The 21,842-nt window shown below is 34.0% G+C and overlaps 4 protein-coding genes across 7 annotated transcripts; 3 read left to right on the forward strand and 1 right to left on the reverse strand.

The window, feature by feature from the left end:
• Positions 1-58: 58 nt before the first annotated feature.
• On the forward strand, positions 59-4,697 carry LOC130743033 (uncharacterized). Its single transcript, XM_057595138.1, has 9 exons — positions 59-457; positions 629-797; positions 923-981; positions 1,166-1,310; positions 1,492-1,579; positions 1,692-1,747; positions 2,612-2,638; positions 2,866-2,956; positions 3,037-4,697. Exons 3-8 carry the CDS (start codon positions 929-931, stop codon positions 2,878-2,880), a joined length of 384 nt encoding a protein of 127 aa, XP_057451121.1. The 5' UTR covers positions 59-457; positions 629-797; positions 923-928; the 3' UTR covers positions 2,881-2,956; positions 3,037-4,697.
• A 4,444-nt stretch (positions 4,698-9,141) lies between these two features.
• Positions 9,142-12,743, forward strand: LOC130747480 (phenylcoumaran benzylic ether reductase POP1-like). Of its 2 annotated transcripts, none has more exons than XM_057600428.1 (5): positions 9,142-9,500; positions 10,515-10,649; positions 11,076-11,313; positions 11,824-12,027; positions 12,202-12,743. In XM_057600428.1, the coding sequence occupies exons 1-5, from the start codon at positions 9,321-9,323 to the stop codon at positions 12,411-12,413; spliced, it is 969 nt and encodes a 322-aa protein (XP_057456411.1). In that variant the 5' UTR covers positions 9,142-9,320; the 3' UTR covers positions 12,414-12,743. The 2 variants fall into 2 exon arrangements, with proteins under 2 accessions (XP_057456411.1, XP_057456412.1); XM_057600429.1 differs by lacking the exon at positions 9,142-9,500 and adding an exon at positions 9,970-10,126.
• Positions 12,744-12,812: 69 nt separating this feature from the next.
• On the reverse strand, positions 12,813-15,593 carry LOC130747481 (probable pinoresinol-lariciresinol reductase 3). 3 transcript variants are annotated; one of them, XM_057600432.1, is made up of 5 exons: positions 15,135-15,593; positions 14,488-14,731; positions 14,206-14,409; positions 13,891-13,992; positions 12,813-13,598 (listed from the first exon to the last, which is right to left on the reverse strand). In XM_057600432.1, exons 1-5 carry the CDS (start codon positions 15,450-15,452, stop codon positions 13,579-13,581), a joined length of 888 nt encoding a protein of 295 aa, XP_057456415.1. In that variant the 5' UTR covers positions 15,453-15,593; the 3' UTR covers positions 12,813-13,578. The 3 variants fall into 3 exon arrangements, with proteins under 3 accessions (XP_057456415.1, XP_057456416.1, XP_057456414.1); XM_057600433.1 differs by having other exon boundaries at positions 12,813-13,992; positions 14,488-14,572; XM_057600431.1 differs by having other exon boundaries at positions 12,813-13,992; positions 15,135-15,591.
• A 3,167-nt stretch (positions 15,594-18,760) lies between these two features.
• Positions 18,761-21,356, forward strand: LOC130747483 (phenylcoumaran benzylic ether reductase Pyrc5-like). Its single transcript, XM_057600435.1, has 5 exons — positions 18,761-19,079; positions 19,317-19,451; positions 19,881-20,127; positions 20,542-20,745; positions 20,978-21,356. Exons 1-5 carry the CDS (start codon positions 18,900-18,902, stop codon positions 21,184-21,186), a joined length of 975 nt encoding a protein of 324 aa, XP_057456418.1. The 5' UTR covers positions 18,761-18,899; the 3' UTR covers positions 21,187-21,356.
• Positions 21,357-21,842: the final 486 nt, after the last annotated feature.

Below are 21,842 nucleotides of genomic sequence, written 5' to 3' on the forward strand. Positions count from 1 at the left end.
CTTGGCCATTGGATGCTGGCCTTCTGTATCCTTATGGGGCGTTTCAAATGTTTGCAGTTTCATCTACATTGTGCGTTAAGTTTTGGCCTTCTGGATTCTTTCAAACTAGCGGTTTCATCTTAGTGGAGAGGTAGCCAATTATTTATAACAATCTCCCACACAGACACCGACACGCATTGAAATTTAGATGGTGAATCAAGGCAAGATTTTCCCCTTTATAGGGGGGTTTCTAAATCCCCAGGTTCATCACACTTCCGTTATTCCGTTTCATTCCATACGTTTTGCCGATTCATTCCTCTTTGCATCTGTGGTCGCTCATATTAGGTCTCTCTTCAGTTAAAACCCCAATTTGTTGTTCCTCACGCTGAGGTCACAGAGGACCTCTACATCTCCTCCCTGGCTCTGCCGTTAGCATCCGGATAACTCAAATGAAGGGCTCGATGCGCAACTTTAGTTGGTTGTTCTTTCTCTCTTAACATGGTTTTCCTCATGCCTTTGATTATATTATTTTCTTCAACATTTGGTTTTGTTGGTCTTTCTTTCATTTATATTTCTGGGTATGTTTATCAATGCTTGGATTTATTACTTTTTTGTTAACTTCAATTGGCATCGTCCATGAATTCTGCAGCAGACCAACCCACGCTGGAGAGGAGCATTCACGCGGCACCGACCTTACTATGTAATTGAGGGTCTAATCTTCTCTTTCAGTTTTGGGTTTCCTACAGTTTTGCTTTGTAGATACCGAATTTGAAGGACTTCCATTCATCTGAATTGCCGCCCATGCTCGCATTTTTGGGGTTAGAATTGAATGAATGTTTCATGCATTTGTGTTTTTCTTTTTTCCATGCGGGTTTCTTCTAGGCAATTTGATATCTTACCATCATGTTGTCTTTTTCCTTTGAATTCTTAACAATTTTGTTAGGAGGACATGCCTATTGCAGATGAAATATTTGGTCCTGTGATGGCACTGATGAAATTTAAGTAAGTTAATACTTTTATAATTAGTTTTTTCATGTCATCCTACCATTCTTTCTCTATCAGATAAATATGCAGCTGTTAATGGATACTAAATTTGAGTGTGATATATATATGTGTGTGTGTGTGAACAACATGACCATTCAAGGAGCAATTAAAAGTGCTAATAACACCAAATATGGCTTAACAGCATGCATTGTGACCAAGAGCCTAGACATAGCAAACACTGTGTCAAGTCGATTCACGCGGGCATTATTTGGATCAATTGTTATTTTGCCTTTGGGAGGGATTTTGGAATGGAAGCTCTCTACAAGTACTTGCAAGTTAAATCTGTTGTAAGTTGTAATACTTATTTACAATCCTTCTTGGCTTTAAATCAACATCTTCTGTGTTGTTGGTGTATCTGGCTCCATCATAGTGCGATCTTATAACGATTTGAGGGTAATAATATGGATTTTTCATTGGTTTCCATTGTTAGCACATGTTTATTTGATAACCTTAGTTTGTTCTTAACAGGCACCTTCTGACTCCTTTTCTCACTTAGGCGTTTGTGGAGACCATTCTTGCTCCAAATCTGCTACTCAACATTGTGTTATTCCGAAAGGTCCGCATCTTTCTCTGTTGTTGATTTTCTTTGGTTAATATCCCCGTGCATCACCTTTGAGTTACATAGGAGCTAATGTGTTTTTGTTGTGCTTTTCTCTATAAATTTACAGGCCTGCCAGTTGCAATGAGGTTATTAGTCAAAAGTTTTTTGTCCCATTGGCTTAAGGTATCTATATAAATTGGTTGTCCTTGAGCTTCAATGATAAAGAAACATTTAATGGTATCTTGAGTTGAAATCCTTTTTGTTTACCTTATTGAGATTCTTTTTTCTACACTATGAATCAATTTTATACAACTTGGTGCTCAAAATTCCCATATGAGGATGACTGCTGTAATTCATGGTTATACTTGGAAGTCATTGGACCCTAGGAATGCTTCGGGTGTTTTTAGAGCCTCATAATTACGTGTAGCTTAAAGAATTAAGAAAATCAGCTTTTGTTTCTCTTTTTTCGTTAAAATTTGTATTGTTATTTAATCGTTGTGGCTACTGTTTTGACACTCTATTTAACCACTTAAATGGGTGTTACTATTAGAAATAAATTTGCTTTTAATTAGAAAATAAAGGTTTCACAGTTACAAAATGAATGGGCATGAGTTATTATACATTGAAGAGCATTAGTTATGTAACCACTAATCATTAGCTTTATGTCTATTAAATATTTTTAATTGAGGTGTTAAGTATTGATTATGAATTCCATGGGAAAGATGTTGGTGGCTGACGTAGCAGTTGGTAAGAAAGGTGCTGCTTGGCTATTAGATGGCTTGGAGTAACATTCTTACATATGACAATATTTTTCCTTTGGCAAAGTAGCATCATCACTCTTTTCAGTTTTTTAAACCTCTTCATAATTTAGATGTGATTAAAAAGAGGGGCCTTTTTTATTTTTACCAATATTGAGTGAGGATTCTCTTCACTCATATAATGTTCTTGCAGATTCCGACACCCAAAAGAGGTGAGATTGTAAGCCAGCTTGGTGATGCATTCAAATTGGATCCGTTCATTGAACTTACTTTAATGTTGTATTTGCAGGCAATGGAATTTCTCAAGTCCCTTGAGGTATGAGTCACTTTAATGTTTTAATCAGACTCACAAAGATATCTAATAAATAAGTTATATTAAAGGAGATGATTGTCTTCTAAAAAATATAGACATTAGTCACAGTATAACAAACTCAATTTTGATTTGGTTAGTACTGATATCAAACTCATCTTTTTGTTATTTTGATTTCCATTCTATTGTTTTCATGCTAATTCTTTGTTTTGGTTATGTATCTCGGGATCCAGATGGTGTTCTATTGAAGGTTGAGATTTAATTTCCGGTCCCTGACACATTGATTTGATATTATCTGAAAAGGAAGAGCCTTTCAAAAAGGAGGTATTAGATTCATCGATTTTGATTTTGATTTCCATTTTATATTATTGTTTTAATGCTAATTATTTGTTTTGGTTATGAAGCCCAAGACCCAGGTCACATCCAACAAGAAGAAGCCCCAAACGCGGTGAATGAATGTATTTTAATATGAGATTTCGCTTGGTGAAACTTTTAACTTTTAGTATAATTTTGTGTAGAAGCCTCTTAGTAAAAGTGAAGCAGTTGTTGCTTCTAATGTGCTGGATAATAGTTTTGCTTTTGATCCAACCCTCAATAAGATTGCCAAAAATGAGGAGGGCCTATATGGAGAATCAGAAAATCCTGCAACTGGGAATCAACAAAAAGACATCATGGGATCTTTTGACCAAGATTCACCACCAACCCAGAGAAAACTAAGCTGGAGGAAGCAGTAACACATGCAGATACCGCTTTCAAAGTTCACTTGGTAGGTGTTTATTCTTTTGAAGGGGTTTACTTGATTAAATAGTTAATTGTTATCACATCTGAGGGGGGAATATACATGTTTATGAGAGGAGAAATAGGAATGGTGCAAATTGTAAGAAGAGAATGGTAGTGGATGGTGTAACAGAATGTTATCATGGCAGCAAGGTACTGGAGAAGGCAATTGTGCAATAAGTATAGTAGCAAAACATAATTCTGGGAGTAAATTGGTGGCTTAGGATAAGAGGGGAATGTGTGTGTGTCAGCTGTGATGGTTTTCTCTTATTTCTGCATTATTTTTATTCAGTAAAAAGGAGAGGGAAAACTATAAAGATGAGGAGAACGACAAGGGGAAAGATAAAAATAGAGAGAAGGAGAGGGAGATAGATCGAGATAAAGAAAGGTCAAGAGATAAAGTAAGTAGAAAGACCCATGAGGAAGATCATGAATTGAGTAATGTTGATGATAAAGTTGACTGCCCTGAAAAGAGAGATGAGGAGGTTAGGTATGACGGAGTTGTTGCTTTAGCTTGGCTCATTCATTTTTTTGCAATGTGCGATATGGTTTTGTTTCTGTGTAATTAGTAGTATTTGCTCAAATTCAGGTGTTGGTTTAGTTGAATTATAGGGATAGGCATAAGGCAAAGGAAAGAGAGAAAGAGAAGCATACAGATAGAGAAAAGGAGACGGAAAGCTATAGAGATGGGGAGAAGAGTACCACTTTACCGTACCATTTTATGTTATAATTCCTTTGCTCTTTTTGAATGGTTTCTTTTTCTCTTAGGCTTATACCACATAGTACTGTTATGCCATAACTTAATTTTAACAAGAAAATGTATCTATCCGCTTAGTCGCTTACAGTCTTTTACTGGAATTTGATATTCATACGCTTTTTATTTCTCGATATTGATCTTCTTTTGTTTGTCGACTTAAATTATAGAAGTTAGGTTGTTAAATGGGGCTTTCGTGCAGTGGAAGGACAAATAAGAATGCTTTTACTTTGCTCACTACTTTCTATTTTGATATAATGTTTCAGCTTATCCCCCTCCTGAGACTTTCTCTAAGGCATACAAGCTGTGAAAGAATCTCTCATTGAGCATATCCCCCTCTTGATTCCCTAAGATTAGGGATGGCAATTTTACCCAAACCCATGGGTACCCGCCCGAACCCGATCCGATTTGACGGACAAAACCCGAATTGACTGGATTTGGGTTTGGGTTTGGGTTTTGCCTGTTACTGTAGCAGTTTATGGGTTTGGGTTTGGTATTAGTTAAATCCGTGCCCAAACCCGCCCGAACCCAAACCCATAGGTACCCAAAACATAAAATTACAAAAAAATACCTCATACATATATATTTATTAACTTTGTTCTTAGTATTTGATGATTAATTGCACTTCTGTATGTTTGAGAAAGTAAACTCTAAACTATTTTTATCTCACTTTGGTGATGGATGAGGGTGATGAATAGTATTTTTTTTTTCCTTTCTATGAATTTCACCTTTTTTTTTATAAAGTAGGTTCTGGATCAAGTTATGGGATGAGTTGTTATTTCACGTAAGCAATGGGTTTGGGTTTGGGTTTCGGGTTAATCCGAAACCCAATGGGTTTGGGCATGGATTTTATTTTATCGCCCATAAGGATTTGTGTATGGGTTTGAGTTCTGGGATTTGGTTTGGGTTTGGTAATTGTAAAACCCGTGCCCGATCCTACCCGTTGCCATCCCTACCTAAGATATATCAGCTGTGAAAGAATCTCTCCCCTGGAATTTGAGCATGTCTCTGGAAACATCTCTCATTTTACTTTTGTGTGCTTGCAGAAGTTAGTTGTCAGTGATTGAATTGTGAAACTGTATTACTCCATGTGACCAAGTAAACTGCTTTATTTCTAATGCAGCCATCTTCTTTATGGTGGAAGCCTCTTAATTTATGCAAATAAATGATGAGGTTTTTCATTATTCTAGGTGTTGGTTTATCTAGCTTTACACATTGACATTTGAATTTTAGATAGGTCACTTGAGATTTATGGAGCCTTCTATCAACAACTTCGATTTGAAAAAAATGCATATCGAATTAAAATTCACCTCATACCATGGGGAAGACAAGTTTCATCCTTGCCTTTATCTGCTTAGCTTCTTTGTTCTTAAATTTTGCAATTATCTTCGCTGGATACAAGATGAATGGTCAGGGCAGAGAAAAAGAAAAGTAGTTTGCAAAGTACAGTAGAAACTCTTTAAATTAATAATGTCAGGACCGGAGAAATTTATTAATTTAGAGAGTTATTAATTTATCGATAAATTAATAATTATTAATTTAAAGAGTTTTTAAGTAATTATATTATACATACCAAACAAAAAGGCAACTTTATGATACAATACAAAAAATACAACACCTGAGCTATTGGATGCAATAAGAAAAGTTAGAAATGAGTTCCAAATAGACTTGAACTTTAAAGGAAAACAAACAACTATTGAATCATATTTCAATAGAGTGTAATATATTTTTTTCAGTTTCTATGAATTATTAATTTATGATTTTCTTGGGACCGGAAATTATAAAGGATTCAAGCTGAAGAAGTCCAACAGGTTCTAATATTATAATATTAGAAGTAAGGTTGTTGATTCTATTAAAATGTAACTCTTTTCAAGCTGTGACTACTGTTTTTCCTTGGTAACCTAAAGTTACTAATTGGCCTTTAGATGGCGTAGCTATGGATGATGTACTTTGTGAAATCTCGAGGCATGCTAATGGCCATGCTAATAGTGATCCTGGAATGGCTTATCAGTCTATTGATGATAACTTGGAATTGCATCAACGGTTATCATTTTGGTGTCATTTTTTATGCTTATTCAATTTTTGTTGTCATCTTTCTATTAAGAATTATACTGAATCATGTGCAAATTTGGATTGCCTTTGGAATGAGCATCTACAAGCTTCCCAAATGAATCTATAGGATACTCCTCCATTTTTCAAGGAGCTACGAACTCGAGCACTGCTATGTGTTCACCTGTTCTTCCAGCTCCAAGGTCATATTCTGAATTATTTAATATTAACAAATTTATTTTTTGGTCTCCCTTGAATTTTAATCGTTATTCAGACGCAGTCTGAGGTAGCAGATTGGAGAGACTTGCGGGTCATGCGATTTTAATACAAAACATGCTTTGTAAGTTGTTTGATACTTGGATATTATATATTAGTAATTTTGGCTTTTTTTTAAATTTGGCCATTTTCAAGTCTCATGTTGATAATTACATATTCTTTCAACTCTCTTATATGTGAAGGGTGAGTTATTAAATGACTGAGGCATCCAGGAATGTTTTTTTTTTAATTTGGCCATTTTCAAGTCTCATGTTGATAATTACATATTCTTTTAACTCTCTTATATGTGGAGGGTGAGTTATTAAATGACTGAGGCATCCAGGAATGAAAAAAATTACTTTGGCAATGACATGATATTCATCATTATATTAATCATGATTCTTGATCCTATTTTTTCATGATGTTGTGGTTGAATGTAAGGTGGAAAAAGAGAGGATTAATGTGAGGGAGATTAAAGCTTGCGTCATTTGTGATGTTGAGTGATTATGATAATTAGGTGTATTTGGTTTCTCTAAAAATAAATTCTAAATCATTTATAAGAATAGTTGGAGTTAGTAATTTACGTATGTGTGAATTAATTGAAGTTTATATTTAGTTCTATAATTATTAATTATCTTTAGACCTCATGGTTATCTGTTGTTGGATACAACAAATAATCTCTCTATCTTTGGTGTCATTGAGATAAAAAAGATGTTACCTTTTGGAAATGTTTTTTTTTTACTCATTCTAAGGAAAACATTTAACAAATTTTTGTGAGGTTAAAGTAATTATTTAATAAATAAATATGGTAAGTATTTTAATAAAAAGGTGATATAGAAAATATCTTAAGAAGAAAAATTAAATTTAAAAGGAATGTATAATATTAAAAATGCTTATTTGTGACAAACAAATAAGGAAAAACATAATTCCCAATTTTAATCTCAACTGGCAATGGGAAAAAATATATATGATAATATACTCAATGACTTTTATAAGCTTATATATGTTACTTTAAGTCTTCAACTTCTAAATAAACTATTAATATTTTATATTAAAAAATTAAAGAATGCAAACATTTAGACAAACAAATAAACTAAAATAAGAAGAGCTAGGGGACATATGAGTTGGGGTGGGGAGGTCCAGAGATCAATTCTTGGCGGGTGCAATTTATCTTTTCGATGTACAAAAAAAAACTCAAATAAATATAATTATTGTACTTCTAAAAAAATCAAACACATTCATCAGCAAAAAAAAAAAAAAAACTTTCAAGTTTATGTTTTTTTATATCTAAAATTAATTTTATTCTTTTTATTTTAAACTTTCTTTTAATAAGTATAAAAAATAACATTTTAAAAAATTACAGGCTGTCAATAATGATGAAAACCACAAATAAATTAATAATTTTGCTTCTACAAGACAAAAACAAACACATTCATCGCCAAAAAGACTTTAGAACAATGTACCATTTATAAACATTTCAAAAAAAAATGTACCATTTATAAAAACAAACACATTTATCACAAAATAAAACTTAAAAATTTATGATATAATAAAAATTTATTCTTTTAATACCAATAATATTTTTAAAAAAATAACACACAAATCTTAAAAATACACATAATAAACAAAAATGAATATGCACGGGTAAAAAATACTAGTAATAAATAAATAAATAAAATTCCCTGAAAATCAATGGATAATCGAAAATGTCATTAAGGGCTAAAGGCTATTTTGAAGAAAAAAATTAATTCCTTACTTAGTCCATCAAGGCATCAACTCATGAAGAACACTTGGTAACATTTCTAAAAAAAATACATTGAATCCTATTAATATATCCACAAAAAATCATTTATCAAAGTTTATGATAACATTTATCTTTAATGCAACTATTAATTAATTCCTGTTCAAAAAAAACTATTGATTAATTCAAAAGTAGAAGTTAAAAATAAAATAATACTAATAAAATGATTTAACAAATTAATTACACTGATTTTATTTGTCTGCGTTTTCTCTCACTACAGACAATAGGAAGTAACTTTCAAAAAAAAAAGACAATAGGAAGTAGGAAGTAGGAACACTTGGAGTTGGAACGGAGCCAAAATTGACTTTCCCAATTATTTTTCTTGCATAAATCTGTAACCCAAAGAAAAGAAAAAAAAAAGAACTTTCCTCCATAAATCACCGTGTAGGATTCAATATTGGAACAGTGTCCCACCGTGACTTATCAGATAGTGTGTTAGTGCCCCCAAGTTCAATGTATCAGACAAACAAAATTAAAACCTACTTATTTAAAGTAATCTTTAACTACTGTGTGAAATCAACACCTTATGAAACCAAAAAATATGAATTTAAATTCATCGAAGAGTGTTAGAATTAGAAACACACTCTTCTAATGACACGTTCACAAAATTCTTAATGATGATTCCAATTTGTCGAGAAGCTATTAATTAACTGTAACAGGATGAGGAATATATTCTATTCATTAACTATCTAAGCCAGCTAAGTCCATCTAATCCAGTTAGTCAATTGTGCCAGAATACATTATTGATGGCACTTAAAATATCATAAAACTAATGGTACGTTGAATATTAGTCATGACCACATCCGTCTTTCCATAACCATATCCATATGCTTGATTATTCAACGTCGTCTTATCATGCTTTTCTTCTTTTTCCGCTGAAAGTTCTTTGAATGGGAAAGTGAGGAAAGTATGAAATAAAATATGAAAATAACTTTATTTAAACTTTATATATAAGAGGACATCATGATTTGCAGATGATCAAGAGTACTACAGAGCTATCTCTCTATTACATCTTCAATTGAGAGTGATAATTAATTACAATAATTTTTACGATGGGTGCAGCAAAGATTCTGGTGATAGGAGGAACAGGGTTCATGGGGAAGTTCGTGGTGGAGGCAAGCGTTAAAGCTGGCCACCCCACCTTCGTCCTTGTGCGAGACTCAACTCTTTCCAACCCACAAAAATCAACTATCATCCATCATTTCAAAACCTTGGGTGTCAACATTCTCTTGGTACGTAAATTAATCCTCATGCTCAACCTTAAGGCTTTTCTTTAATGGTTTCATTTTGTTTTCTTTAATGATTAGCATGTGTTGAAATTCCCCTATTCTAAAGCAAAAATTAATTTTGAGGGGAATTTTTTATGAGTAGTTTATAGATGTCATAGTTAATTATGAGAAAATGTAAATTAATCCAAACTAACTAGATATGATTGAGGTCTTAGTTGGGTTGCATGAGGTGGTGCTATTAGAGCAAGACAGCTAATACTCTTTTTAAAAAAATGATTTGAAATAACCATATAACAAAAAGACAAAAAAAATGGGGATGGAACAAATCTATTGATATATTATAATTTTACTTTCAATTCTCATCGTTCATGAAGACTTTTGATTTGTGTTTATTTTTTGGGGTAAAGAATGCTAAAATAAAACACAAAAGAAAAGAGCAAAACACCAATTTGGATTAGTACATGCAACCAATCATAAGTTTTATGGTTGAACTCTCACATCCACATATAGGTCGAACTTTATAAAGCCCTTCTGTTCAATAAATATTAACTGGTAGGCAACCCTTATACTCAGTAATGAGTCTCCACTGACCTTCTCAGGCTCCCAACATGTCATATGTGTCATACTCGGTAATTTGAAAACTGGTCTCCCAATTTGATGATTTATTTTATATGCACTGATAATATGAAAAAAATTATACATACATTTAATTACATCTTTGCATTTTCTATTTTAAATATTTTTAATTTCAAATTTAAATTTAACTATGACATGATGAATACTAATTGAATAATTGTGTAAAATCATTTTTAGAGCATAATAATTAAACTCTAACTTCATTTATTCTCATTGCTGAATTTCATCTGAAGCTTAATTTAATTTATGGATCATATTCGGTGTGCGTGCCTTGGGCAAAGATTTAGGGAGCAAATCAGCAAAATGCAATACTTGTATCTTTTAGAACTTGGGAATTTACCTTTTAATGTTGGCTTTTCATGATGTTAATCTTATTCTCAGGGAGATATACATGACCACCAGAGTTTGGTTAAGGCCATAAAGCAAGTGGACGTGGTAATCTCAACCGTGAATCATGCGCAAGTAGCTGATCAATTTAAGATCATTTCCGCTATTAAAGAAGCAGGAAACGTCAAGGTACTTCAATTGTTGTGAACTTCTTTACCAAGTTAAAAACTCAGTTCCACCCAAATCTGTGCAGTTTCATATAAAAGACAGGATGAAACTTTAACTTGATGCTTAAATTCATGATATATAATCTGAACTAAGATAGGCATGATCAAAATTACAATTCAAAGTTTCAATCACACATTGCTGAGGCAGCTGCTTCAGCAATAAATCTGACTAAATTGGATCAGGATTCTCTCATGTTACATAATATTGTATGTGAAATTTTACACCTATCTCTCTGTTCTTAAACATCAGAGGATAGCACAAATTCGATGCATATGAATAAAGAGATAAACACATAATTTTAACATGGTAATGTCGTGTCATGGGATAATCCTGTTCAGCAAAGACATATTTTGAGCTCCTTCTAATATTATTTAATTGTTTTCACAGAGGTTTTTTCCTTCAGAGTTTGGATTTGATGTGGACCGAAAACAAGGACCTGTGATGGCTAAGGCTATTTTTGAGAGTAAGTCCAAAATCCGCAGAGCCATTGAGGCTGAAGGAATCCCCCATACCTATGTGGTGGCTAACATACTTGCTAGACACTTCCTACCAACACAGCCAGAGCTTAGAGCCATAGCTGCGCCATTAGATAAAGTCGTTATCTTTGGAGATGGAAACCTCAAAGGTACAAAGAAACATAGTTTTGCATCATGATTCTGCATGTTTGGTTCCCTGAACTTGCCAGAATCAATTCTGATAGAATAAAATCAATTTTAGATGACAATATAGAATGCGTGTTTGCTTCTGCGTCTGGCTCACACATCGAGGCATTTATACGTAGAAGCAACACTAGCAAGCATTGAAGATTACAGGATTTTTATCCTATACACCACGCAATGAGCTACCAAACATGCTGATAGATGTTTGAGTGTTAATTTGGAGAACTGATTTTTGTCCCAAATCAATTCTGCTAGAAGTTAGATATATAGTAGCTTTTGCGTTGAACATAATCAATTGTGAGGTTTTACAACTGAATATCACAACATTACCCCCACAAAAATCATTTTTTTACAAATGAATTCAAACATGAATCACTTCACTACCAACCCACATTTACTATAATCAATATTATCAAAATCAATGTGATAGCAATAGCATCAATCCAAAGACGCACTAACTTGTGCTTGGTCAACAGGTACTTTTAATCCCGAAGAGGCTATTGCCACTTTCACCATCAGAACTGTTGATGATCCAAGAACCTTGAACAAAGTTCTCTATATTAGACCCCCAGCCAACACCATATCATATAATGACCTAGTATCTCTGTGGGAGAAGAAGACTGGGAAGACTCTTGAAAGAGTTTACATTCCAGAGGAGCAAGTATTGAAGCTTATTCAAGGTTAGTGAGTGAAACTTTTTTGTAACTATTCAAGATGAAAACTTTGTCTTGTTAGTAACTAATAATGTCTTTTTCATTTCACATGAGTTATTGGGGTACTTGAAATTTTAGGCATAAGACTTTTTATCTATGTGCCTGGGCTGACAGTTGCAAGTTTTTTTCATGTTCTTGCAGAGTCCTCCTATCCCATAAATATGGCTCTGTCAATTTGCCACGCTGCATATTTGTGTCAAGATTACATTAACATTGAAATTGAGCCCTCATTAGGATATGAAGCTTCAGATCTCTATGCTGAAGTCAAATACACCACTGTTGATGGATTCCTTGAGGAAAATAAGGCTCGCACGCCCTTTTACTTAAACCAGTTTGTGCCCATCAACAATTGACCAATTTTGATTAGCAACATGTACTGTTTGATTATTGAGCTAGTAATCAAATTCTACATTGTGGGAAGCGATTACTAGGTCTCTTAACCAAACAATACACTGTTAAATAAAATCACATACCATTAACTAGGATAAAAATGGTGTGTGAACATTTTCAAGAAAATGTCAGTGTTGGCTCCTTATTCAGTTTGTCTAAGATACCAAAATACCACTTGGTATACATGTACTTTGATGTTTTTAACTTCATTGTGCGAATATAAAACCAATGAATAGCATTGTCTTGTGATGTTATCAACCATTTATGAATAAAGCTGTTCTAGTTTTGTTACATGTCTATTGAAGCCTTGTGTTTTAATTTTACTTTTCTGCTTACCTGAAAATTATGAGTTCAAAAGGAGGTGTAATATGGTCATGGTTGCCAATTTGAATTAGTTTGTTATCCATATTAGCTCACTATAAAATGGCATCAATTAATATAATCAAACAGCAAGCACAATATTCAAGCAATGAAATCAAAGTGTTTGTCGGCTCCTACTTTTAACTTTCTAGAAAGACACTAAATTTGAAAGAGCTTTATTCAAACCTTACAAATTGTCTGTCAAAACTAAAAGAAAGTGACCACCAGTACTAAAATTCTAAAAGCATGAACTTGATTTGTATTTTTTAACTATAACCTTTTTTACTGTCATCTCTAATTTTTCTTCTCCTCTACCTTTCAATATTCCAATACCGAAAGCAAAAAGAAACACTAGGCAATATAAAATGTCAAAACCCAAGTCATATTCATATTATAATAACATTTTCAAAAAAAAAAATTACAATAACAGAACAATGACATCACATGAAATGTTAAGCATGAATCAAAATAGGAGTTTGGAAACACAAACCCATAGAAAACTATGAAAGGCCAACCGGAAGCTCACAAGACAATTTCACACAATGAACACCAATTGACCTTGTTAGAGTATGAGTGAGAAAGAACAAGAAGAGGGGAGAACTCTAGATCTAAAAAAGGTTCACCTGGTGGCGGTTTCCTGGGACGTCCCGTGAGGCCGTGACAGCGATTGCTTAGACAGAACTCCTTTCTTTAACAGTAATTTGACTCGCTGGCGGGTGCAGTTCAACACATGGATCTCAGCAGTCAAAGTGTAGAAAACAAAAACTGCTAGCTGAAATCCTTCCACACTGTACAATACTACAATGTGAGTCTATTGCTGAATTTGGTGCCAGTAACTCCTTGCAAATTGCAAGGAATCGAAATGGTGAAGCCAGCAAGAACATGCATTTTTTATTTGTTCATCACAGTAAACATTCTTGAGCTGAGTTTAGAAATATAAACATACCAAGGAGAAAATGGAAGTTTTCAACATAAATATGTGCAATGCGCACTTTCCCAATATCCTAAACAAAGTCTAAATTAGTGTGTCTAAGAATTCACTGACAGTGGTATATTTCAGTTGCGGATACAGTTCTGTACCATTCACACCAGAGGATGACTCAATATCAAAGTATGTGTGATCTCCCTTGATGAAAGCAGAATATATAAAAAGCATTTTGGAGTTGGAAGGGAAAGAAGTTCCTGCAATGGTAGATGTTATGAGAAATTTTTTCTCTCACAAATTTTTTAGAGCAAGTTAATTTGAAAACATATATGTAAGAAGAGACTTCATATCCATCAATTAGTCCTAAAGTACTATATGATGTGATTTTTCATACCTCCTAAGTCCTAAAGTCTTAACAAGTAATTCATAATGAACTGATATATATGTTGTATGTATTACTACTATAATACCGTTGATTTTCGTGAGCAGCTCTTCTTCTAAGACATGCAATTTCTCAAGCTTCTTCCCAATCTTAGTCTCCCACATCTCAACCAGCTCATTCAAAGAATAAACATTTCCTGGGGGTCTCAAGTACACCACTTTATTTAACGTACGGGGGTCGTCAACTGCACTGATAGTGAAGGCAGCAACATCACTTTCCTTCATAAAAACAGCTGCAAGGAAACCATTCATGAATGAGCAAAGCAAGACAATATCAGTTAATGAGTAACAATGGTCTTGATCAAGCAAACCTTTGGTATTCCCATCACCAAATATGGTGACCTTATCACGTGGAGGAGCTTCTAAGCCTGGTTGAGCAAGAGAAGGAAGCAAAACCTTCATGAAGAAATTGCACGAGATATAAGTATATGGAATGCCTTCAGCCTCCACGAGCCGCCGAATTTCAATTTTGGGTGCATAGAAATTATAGCCATCATCAAGCTCAGTTACTCGAGCCTTGATAGGATCTGATCCAAATTCAGATGGGACGAACCTCTGTATCCCACAACTAACGACTGATTACTGACCATATTTAACCATTCAATAATGCAAGGAGCAGAAGCTTCACTAATAAACACTTGTATGAAATTGATATCAAGTTTAACCAATGGTTATCACAATATCAAGGTTTAAGGATCAGCATTTTAAATTGCAGACCGCAACCGCAATTGCAGCCCAACTTAAAGGGTTCTGGACCCCACATCAGCATCGCAACCGCAATTGCAGCCGCATCAACTCGCATTTGTAATTTACAGGTTCATTCCCACTAGACATTTACTAAACCCACTTGTAATTTCTACTTAACAACAAATTTAACCCAAAAGACAAGTAACAGAAATACATAGAACTTAAGAAAAACAAAATGTTAATGGAAAAAGGTTTGAATGTGATGCATAACCTTGATAGTGCCCAGTTGTTTGATAACCCTGATGAGAAGTTTTTGATCAAGAGTCTGTTTAGACGAAACAGCACAAATGACGACATCTACTAACTTGACAGCATCAACAATGCTAGCTTCGTCTTGAAGCGAACCTTTGAGAAGGGTGGCTCCGGCATGGGAAAGGAATTGAAGCTTTTGGGATTTGATGGGGTCAGAAAATGCAGAGTCTCTAACAAGAGCAAATGTGGGGTGACCAAATTTGAGGCTTGTCTCTGCTAGATTGTAACCTAGGAATCCAGTTGCCCCAATTATCAAGATTTTGCTCTTCTCCTCCATTTGATAACAAACACAAACACTACTCTGGGCTTTCAGCTCTCAATCTCAGTTATTAATTCTCAACCCCTAGGTTGAGTGAGTTCTATATACTTCAAATTCAAGGATAGTACTGTACAGTTATGCATTGAGAATTGAGATGGAAGATAATTTCCTACCTCATTACATTTTGAGAAGAAAATTACTCAAAATTTAATATTTTTTCAAAAATATTCGTAAACATCTATTGGGTGTAGTAAACATCAAAGGAAGATAAAATGAATATGATATATGATAAGTAGTGAAAAATAATGAGAAAAATGAAATGTTTGTGGTGTTTATACATGTTTATACGTCTATGTATTATTACTCTTAATTTTTATCTATGAAACAATAGCGGTGATTGACACACCACGTTAAGTGGTGATCACTTTTGGACGGCAGTATTTGATTGTAACAAAATGAAAATTAGTGAAAAAATTAACTTTTTAATTTGTGGCGATCAAAAATCATTACAAAAGTGAGATGTCAAAATTGATCACTATATTTTCTCATTAATATCAAAACACTTACCTTATAGTAAAAGTTTAAACAATGATACACAAACGTCAAAGTAGCGTAAATCACTCTTGAACACTTCACTTTTATGGTGGGTTTTTCTGTTGATATAGCTTATGGCAGTTTTTAAAAATTACCACAAAAATGAGTGTCTGATCGTGGTTTGTAGTGTTTCAGTGTTTACCAAATAATTTCTTTTTAAGTTTAGGCAAGCCCATAGTACACAACTCTACTTTGTTTTGGTACTTATACATAAGCCCTACTAGTAAATGATGCATGGTTACATAAGCAAATTAATTGGCTACACCCTGTTTGCAGTAAAATTATTTTTTATTTTTGGCCAAAAATATATGTGATTGAAATTTGCAAAATAGAAAACAAATCAATTCAATTGAATCATGAGTAATGATTCATTATTCACCTTATCTCTTATTTCATTTTCATTCATTGGTTTCACCTACCGTGTGTCAGTCTCAAACTGACACACGATGCTTCAGTTTCATATGCACCATTAGATCTGATATTTTTAAATTTTAACGGTTCAGATAAATTAGCATTAAAACAATTCATTTGTTAATTATATCTTAATTTACAAAAACACCCTTCTTCTTCCCCAACCCACCCCCATTGGTCGGATTCATCCACCACCGCACCATCTCCGCCGTGTCGCTTCTTTGTCCGCCGCGCACCCAAGCTTCACTTCAACGAGCTAACTACAGGATCTGAAAGCTCTCAAGACGAGAAGTCTAATGGTGGTGGTCTCGCTTTAAAACGACGCCGGAGTTGGCTGGAAACTCCAATTGCAGGTATGTTGAAGTTTGCCCAGATCTAGGAACCGTGGTGGAGATCTTTGGTGTTTTGCTGCCCAGAAATGCTTCAAAGCCATCAGGTAAGCCATCTCCATGGTTCTACAGTGGTCGGAGTACCGATTGTGCTGAGAACGCCGTTGGTGTTGCTGTACAACCGCTGGCGGATGTGCGGTGCGTTGGGGTTGTGGCTGTACAACGCAGTGGCTGGATGAACTGCAGTTAGAGACCCAGCAAAACCCAGAAGAATAGACACAAACCCAGTTTTGATGAATCTGGTTAATTGGAAATGGGGATGGAGAAAGTGAAGAGCTTTGTGACAGAAGATGAAGAAGAAGATAGGGTTGGAAGAGAAAGGTTGAAGTTGAAGATTAGAAGAGTGAGAGTTGGTAAATGTCATACCCATTATTCAGTTCCAATTAATCTGCAGATCTGGAAAACTTGAAGGTTAGAAGAGTGAGTGTTGATGATGGTGGAAGGAGAAAGATGGAAAAATTTGAGCAATGAAGGTTAATTTTGTCTTATCACTCATATAGAAAAACTGAAGCACCGTGTGTCAGTTTCACACGGTAGGCGCAGCCGAAAAACTGCAATCAGATTCAACAATTTGCGATTAAGGGACATCATTTACTATGCTCAACACACAAAGGGTATACAATACCAAAATAAAAGGGAGAGTACCCATGTAAGTTTGGTGTAGGATTTTTCATCGTCTCAAGCTGAGTTTCACCACTGCTCACAACTTGTTGGATGAAATGTCTCTGATGATAAATGGGCCTGTTCAAGCGCTGAATTTACACGAATGAATGTCAGGTTTCTGTTAAGTGCTGAATTCACATTCTTGTTTGACTGAGTACTTGCTCCAATGCAAATTGTGTTGCATTTTTCAAACATGATTGAGGTTCCCAGGTTAAAATTTTCATCCAAGTATTATATTGATGCAACTAAAATAAGGTTGATGATAATTGTTCCGTTTCTATGTTTTAAAACATCTCTTTGATTATGAATTCTTAGTTTAACTCCATTAAATAGTATCTAAGTCTCATCTTGCCTTTTCATCTGGTGGAAGTTTAATTGAAGTTGACTAGTTTTACTTTTACATGTTGCTTGTTAAAGATGAAACTACTTAATGGCTTCTTGAAAATATTGCCGTTCTTCTTTCTCCAAGTAAGAACATTGAAAATTAAGGAAGGCATATAAGCAAGTGGTTAAGCATGCACTACTATGTCCATCAAATGGGACATATTACTCACTTCTCAATTATTATATCTGATGTTTACTCATTTCATACACTTATAACTCTAGCACAAAACATGGTTTTTGGATTTTGGGTGGTGGGTGGAACAATGATCTATGCCTATGGGGAGGAGATCTGCTAGCTGACTCTAGGATGGATGATGTTACTCCTAAAAATCCTATGTAATTTTTTAACTTCCAACATGATGGCTTCTTCAGACATCCTCTCTACAGGTTTTAAAATTAATAAAGATAATTTAATCAATGGTGTGATGACTTATTTTATTCTTACTTTAGAGGATTTGAACTCTTCTTTAATTGTGTTGATCAAAATACAACTTTGTTCCGGCGATGAACTAAAACCAAACCTCGTCTATTTTACACGCACTTAAAACTTATTTAGCCAAAATTAAAAATTATCTAGAAAACATATTCTGCCCATGCTTGCAGCTGGCAGAACTTTCACAAATCACGACTCATGAAAGATTTGAATGAAGAATGGGTCAACAGTTGATGTGTGGTGGCTAAAGGATGAACTGTTCTTGCTATGACAATTACAATTATTACAATTATTACAATTATATCAACTAAAATCAAATACGAACTCTAGCTGAAGGTTACTCAGTCGAGCAAAATTGACTATTTTAATATAGATGTTTGAATATTCAATTACTGCTTTATGTGTAACCAAAAACAAATACAAATACTGCTTTATGTATTAGAAGACAAGCAGTTATAACGCCACTACCTTATATAAACACTTGGTCTTCGTTCTCGCATTTTGCTGAGCAGAGTTTGGACCCCTTATTATACAAAAACAGTATTCTCTTGCATTTCTTTAATTTCTCTCTTATTATCTTCTTGATCTCTAATGGCCACAACAAAGATTCTGGTGATCGGAGGAACCGGGTGGATCGGAAAGTTCATGGTGGAAGCGAGTGCTAAAGCTGGATATCCCACCTTTGCCCTTGTTCGAGACTCCACTCTTTCTAGCCCTGCAAAAGCTTCCATCATTCAAAAATTCAACACCTTGGGCGTTAACCTTGTTTTGGTAAGTAAATCCCCTGCAAAATGATTCATGTGTCTTTCTAGTTGGGCCATGACATGATATCAAATTAGTGATATTATATAAATATTAATTTCAAATGATAACAAAATTTAATTGAAGTACATATTGTTCAATTTCACATTATAACAAAGTTAATTAATTGAAGTGCAGATAATTAAGTGTAATATCATATGGAATTTGTTGTTTAATTGATGGCTACTTTTCATGATGTGTTTGTAGGGAGATATACATGATCATGAGAGTTTGGTTAAGGCGATAAAACAGGTGGATGTGGTGATCTCTACTGTGAGTTACATGCACTTACCCGATCAATATAAGATTATTTCTGCCATCAAAGAAGCAGGAAACATCAAGGTATGTTACAAAGAAATTTAACTTTCATATATGATATATGTCTTTATTAAAAGGTTTCCTCTAAATTAATTTAGCATATAAAAATTATAGTATAAAAAACATGTAGTAAATGTTAATTGTAAAAGAATATGAATCATGGGGGACCATGTTTTAGAATTGCCCTAAATATATATTTTCTGAAAAATGATTTATAGACATACGCATAGTGCAGACATCAATCAGACAATTAGAGTGAGAAAGAAATATAAGAGAGAAATAATTGTTGTGATCCATTATAGATGGGAGACAAAAAGAAAATGACGCCAGTGTCTCTGTATATAATTTGTGTATCATTACTCATATTTTCTTCACTTATACTTTTGAAGCATATAGTTGGAGCCATTAATTAATCATTGTGAACTTTTTTTGTTTTTGTTTTTGTTTTTACAGAGGTTTTTTCCTTCAGAATTTGGAAATGATGTGGATCGTGCTGATGAATCAGTGGATGAGGGAAAGGAATTATTTGATACTAAAGTCAATATCCGCAGAACCATTGAATCTGAAGGAATTCCCTATACATATGTGGTGGCTAACTTCTTTGCTGGACACTTCCTACCCACCCTCTCACAACTTTTTGTGCCCATACCACCCACCCCATTTGATAAAGTCATTATCCTTGGAGATGGAAACCCCAAAGGTAAAAAAACAAAGTATACATACGATTTTAATTTTCTTTTATCTTTGACCCAAACTTCAACACACCCTTTGAGAAACTTGGGAAACTATAGTAGTTTGGTGAATTCTACCCTATGGTACATGACTGACGCGATTTGACGTGTACTAATAGAAAACCGACATTTGATAGTGTATTTGAATTTTTATTTCATTTTATAGTTGTCATACATCAGACTTATGCATTAGTGACATTTTTCAACCGTCACCAACACCAGTGGCTAGTGGCTGTTATAAACTGTCGCTAATACATATATGATGTATTTCCATCAAATTTTGTATATTCAACAATAATTTTAATTTGCATCAAGAATAATATTACTAGATGATGCATATATACAGTGTTCCTAATATTAATTAACTCGTGCTTAATTAACAGCTGTTTTTAACACGGAAGAGGATGTTGCTGCTTTTACCATCAAAGCTGTTGATGATCCAAGAACACTAAACAAAGTTCTCTACATTAGACCCCAGGCGAACACCATATCATATAATGAACTAGTACCTCTCTGGGAGAAGAAGACTGGGAAGACTCTTGAAAGAGTTTATATTCCAGAGGAGCAGATTTTCAAGCTAATTAAAGGTAATTAGCAACTGATCATTATTTTTGTAAATTTTAATGTAAAATATGTTTACAACTCTTGTGGTTGAGCATTCAACTTTTATGAATGAAAAAAACTCATTTGTTAGCCCCTACACTCAGAGTGCGCTGATTGTGAGCGAGTAATTATTAGTCTCACGATTATCCGGAGTAAGGATACCTTGATTAATGAAAAGAAGGTTCTGATAAAACTCTGATTTTCTTGTTGTTGCAGAGTCATCATTTCCCTTCAACATGGGCCTGGCAATTGCTCACGCTGCGTTTGTGAAGGAAGAACACACTAACTACGAAATTGATCCCTCATTTGGAGTAGAAGCTTCTCAGCTTTATCCAGATGTCAAATTCACCACTGTGGATGAGTTGTTCAAGGAACACGATGGTTCCACACCATTTTACTTAAACCAATTTATACAAGCTAACTAATTGAGTTGTTGGGGGGTTGTTTCACATTTATATATAGAGAATCAAATCTTTTGTTGACTTTGTTGCTAATCAGGATGTTATATACAAATGGATTGTTGTGAGTGAGTTGTAAAATTACGTTGGCTCTTTTCTACTTGAGAGTGTTCTCAATAAATTTCATTATTAATAAATGATGTTTCCCCTTAAAAAAAATTAAACATATATCGTTTGTAATTGGATAAAATATTTATACACTGATATGAGATCAATAAAATTTTATTTTGATATTTAATGCTACCCCTTCGGACTTCACCAAAAAAAGGAAGAAGAAGCCGGGAGAGCTTCACGTGATGAATTATAAGTATTAATCTCAGCCTTTAATTTTTACAAAAATTAATGATCAATATTTAGAGTAAGTTTTTTTAACCTACTTCTAAAGTCAATTGATCCCTTTTTTGATTTGATTCCCGATAAATAAAAGGTAAACATAATAGGTAAGTAACTAATTATGGTTTATCGTTGTGCTTCCTTTATCTTACTTTAAAGGATTGTCCTTAGCTCAGCTCTTAGTTTTTTTTTTGATAATGTATAAAAAAAAAATTAGCTCTCTAAAACAAAGTAAATAAAAGAGCTTGCACCTTACTCTCACCTACCACCATGAACAAGGTAAATAAAAG

The sequence above is a fragment of the Lotus japonicus genome, chromosome 3 (genome assembly GCF_012489685.1).
Source record: "Lotus japonicus ecotype B-129 chromosome 3, LjGifu_v1.2".
NCBI classification, from domain to species: Eukaryota; Viridiplantae; Streptophyta; class Magnoliopsida; order Fabales; family Fabaceae; genus Lotus; species Lotus japonicus.

Excerpts from the sequence above, each read along its gene's own strand:
- LOC130747483 (XM_057600435.1), top strand. The coding sequence starts at position 18,900 with ATGGCCACAACAAAGATTCTGGTGATCGGAGGAACCGGGTGGATCGGA. Across the intron at positions 19,080-19,316 it reads TGGGCGTTAACCTTGTTTTG|GGAGATATACATGATCATGA; the intron begins GTAAGTAAATCC and ends ATGTGTTTGTAG. Across the intron at positions 20,746-20,977 it reads GATTTTCAAGCTAATTAAAG|AGTCATCATTTCCCTTCAAC; the intron begins GTAATTAGCAAC and ends TTGTTGTTGCAG.
- LOC130743033 (XM_057595138.1), top strand. The coding sequence starts at position 929 with ATGCCTATTGCAGATGAAATATTTGGTCCTGTGATGGCACTGATGAAA. Across the intron at positions 982-1,165 it reads ATGGCACTGATGAAATTTAA|CATGCATTGTGACCAAGAGC; the intron begins GTAAGTTAATAC and ends ATGGCTTAACAG. Across the intron at positions 1,311-1,491 it reads ACTTGCAAGTTAAATCTGTT|GCACCTTCTGACTCCTTTTC; the intron begins GTAAGTTGTAAT and ends TGTTCTTAACAG.
- LOC130747481 (XM_057600431.1), bottom strand. The coding sequence starts at position 15,452 with ATGGAGGAGAAGAGCAAAATCTTGATAATTGGGGCAACTGGATTCCTA. Across the intron at positions 14,732-15,134 it reads AACAACTGGGCACTATCAAG|AGGTTCGTCCCATCTGAATT; the intron begins GTTATGCATCAC and ends TGTGGGATACAG. Across the intron at positions 13,993-14,205 it reads GCTGCTCACGAAAATCAACG|GAACTTCTTTCCCTTCCAAC; the intron begins GTATTATAGTAG and ends CTACCATTGCAG.
- LOC130747480 (XM_057600428.1), top strand. The coding sequence starts at position 9,321 with ATGGGTGCAGCAAAGATTCTGGTGATAGGAGGAACAGGGTTCATGGGG. Across the intron at positions 10,650-11,075 it reads AAGAAGCAGGAAACGTCAAG|AGGTTTTTTCCTTCAGAGTT; the intron begins GTACTTCAATTG and ends TTGTTTTCACAG. Across the intron at positions 11,314-11,823 it reads TGGAGATGGAAACCTCAAAG|GTACTTTTAATCCCGAAGAG; the intron begins GTACAAAGAAAC and ends CTTGGTCAACAG.